The sequence below is a fragment of the Falco naumanni genome, chromosome 6, assembly GCF_017639655.2.
Source record: "Falco naumanni isolate bFalNau1 chromosome 6, bFalNau1.pat, whole genome shotgun sequence".
NCBI classification, from domain to species: domain Eukaryota; kingdom Metazoa; phylum Chordata; class Aves; order Falconiformes; family Falconidae; genus Falco; species Falco naumanni.
The window spans coordinates 32,752,128-32,754,000 of NC_054059.1; the positions used below are offsets into that span (position 1 = coordinate 32,752,128).

Sequence of the window (1,873 nt, forward strand, 5' to 3'; positions counted from 1 at the left end):
TTCTTTTTCCTCTCTCACCACTTATCCCCCCAGCACAACGTTAAATGTAGATGTGCAGCCTTAATTGGTTTAGTTGCAAGAAGATAATCTTTTTTTCCTCCTTTCTTGCTGTTGCCTGTTAGCTTAAAGGCTTTTTAGCTGAAGGTTGATAATTATCACTGAGAAGAAACTAGCACATCAGGAGTTCATTTTCCATCTTAGCACTTGTGGCGCTCCTTTGAACTCCTCTCACCAAACCCACGTTCCCACTCTGTCACTTTCCTCCCTCCATCATAAAAAGGTCTCGGCAGCCAGCAGCTCCAGCCTTTGCTGGCGGGCAGAGGGCATTGCTTCTCCGGAGTGCTCCTCCAGCATGGACAAATTGCACGAGACATTGATAAACATGGAAGACGCTTTGGGTTCAGAACATTCTGTCTGCTTATCATCCTGGGACTGGAAAAGCACCACTGGGTCTTTCGAGCTGCACCCAGTCTCGTCTCCACACAGCTTATCCCCGACACCCTCCTTCGAATCCTACTCCTCATCCCCTTGCCCGGCAGCGGTGGATACCCCCTATGGCAGCGGTGGTGGCAGCAGCTTGGTGGGCTACAACCTGGTGGACTTCACCCCTGCCTACCTGCCTAGCCCCGGGCAGGCTCGGCTGCCCAAGGGCACCAAGGTGCGGATGTCTGCCCAGCGCAGAAGGAAGGCCAGTGAGAGAGAGAAGCTGCGGATGAGGACCCTGGCTGATGCACTCCACACGCTGCGCAACTACCTGCCCCCCATCTACAGCCAGAGGGGACAGCCCCTCACCAAAATACAAACCCTGAAGTACACCATCAAGTATATCAGCGAACTGACGGAGCTCCTCAACAGCGTCAAGCGGGTATAGACCCTGCCTGGGGCACCTACCCCAGCACGCTCAGGGTCTTTACAAACAAAAAACCAGCAAAATTTCTTCCTCACCAGAGCGCGGTGGCACGGGTTGTGAGAGGAGGACGGAGCAAGGGAGGGAAAGAGAGGGCCACCGTTGTGCATAGGACGGGATGCTGGAAGGTGATGTAGGATTGCCTGAAAAACCTGAGCTGCAGGTTGCCGAGACAGAAGTCTTGCTTTTTGCTTTTTTTATGTCTTTTTTTTTTTTTTTAATAATAAGCTTCTGGGAAATATTAAACATAGTCTGATAAAAAAGTAAAAAGAAAAAGCCAACTGATCTTCCTAGGATTTACATATCACTGTTCTGACTGATCTTCTGTTTAAGAAGGGCAACAGTAAATCCATAGGTTTTAAACTGAATTTTAAAAATGTAAATGATAAAACACTATAAGATTACTCAGTGTATTGATTTGTAGGCACTTTAATACTAGGATGATGAAAAACATGTATAGCTAGTTCAAGTATTGTCTATTTATCCACGTTTCTACTGTATCTCAAAGTCAAGAAAAAAGTAATAGTGAGAACATCTTTGCTCATAAACAAGTATCAGTGTCATAGTTTGTATCTTGTATTATATATCTGATTGATAAATAAAATCTAGCAATGAATGCTAAATATTGGCAATTAAATATAAGGAAAGTGGCATTTTGTATAGATAAATTGCTGTTAAATCTTATCCTCTTCATTAATACATACAGAAACATACAGTATTTCTGTATTTAATGCCTAAACCGCCCTTGCTTCAATGCCTGATGAATTGTAGGAGACATTTGTACATCAGATTGCTAGAACAAATGAGCTATCTTCCTTCTCTCTGACATGAAATAAATTGATTCAGGTACTAGCAAGATGCAAAGTTTTATCCTCAAGGTGTACTGAAACCTAGGAGGGCTCTAGTAACCATGTCTCCTTATTAAAAGATGTCAGATCAGCTGTTTCTACAGCTAGTAGAACACAC

General features: G+C 44.2%; 1 protein-coding gene across 1 annotated transcript; it reads left to right on the forward strand.

The window, feature by feature from the left end:
• Nucleotides 1–352: 352 nt before the first annotated feature.
• On the forward strand, nt 353–871 carry MSGN1 (mesogenin 1). Its single transcript, XM_040597312.1, has one exon. The coding sequence runs from the start codon at nt 353–355 to the stop codon at nt 869–871; it is 519 nt and encodes a 172-aa protein (XP_040453246.1).
• Nucleotides 872–1,873: the final 1,002 nt, after the last annotated feature.

What these genes read in the sequence shown, in the direction of transcription:
- MSGN1 (XM_040597312.1), top strand. Translation starts at nt 353, where the DNA reads ATGGACAAATTGCACGAGACATTGATAAACATGGAAGACGCTTTGGGT.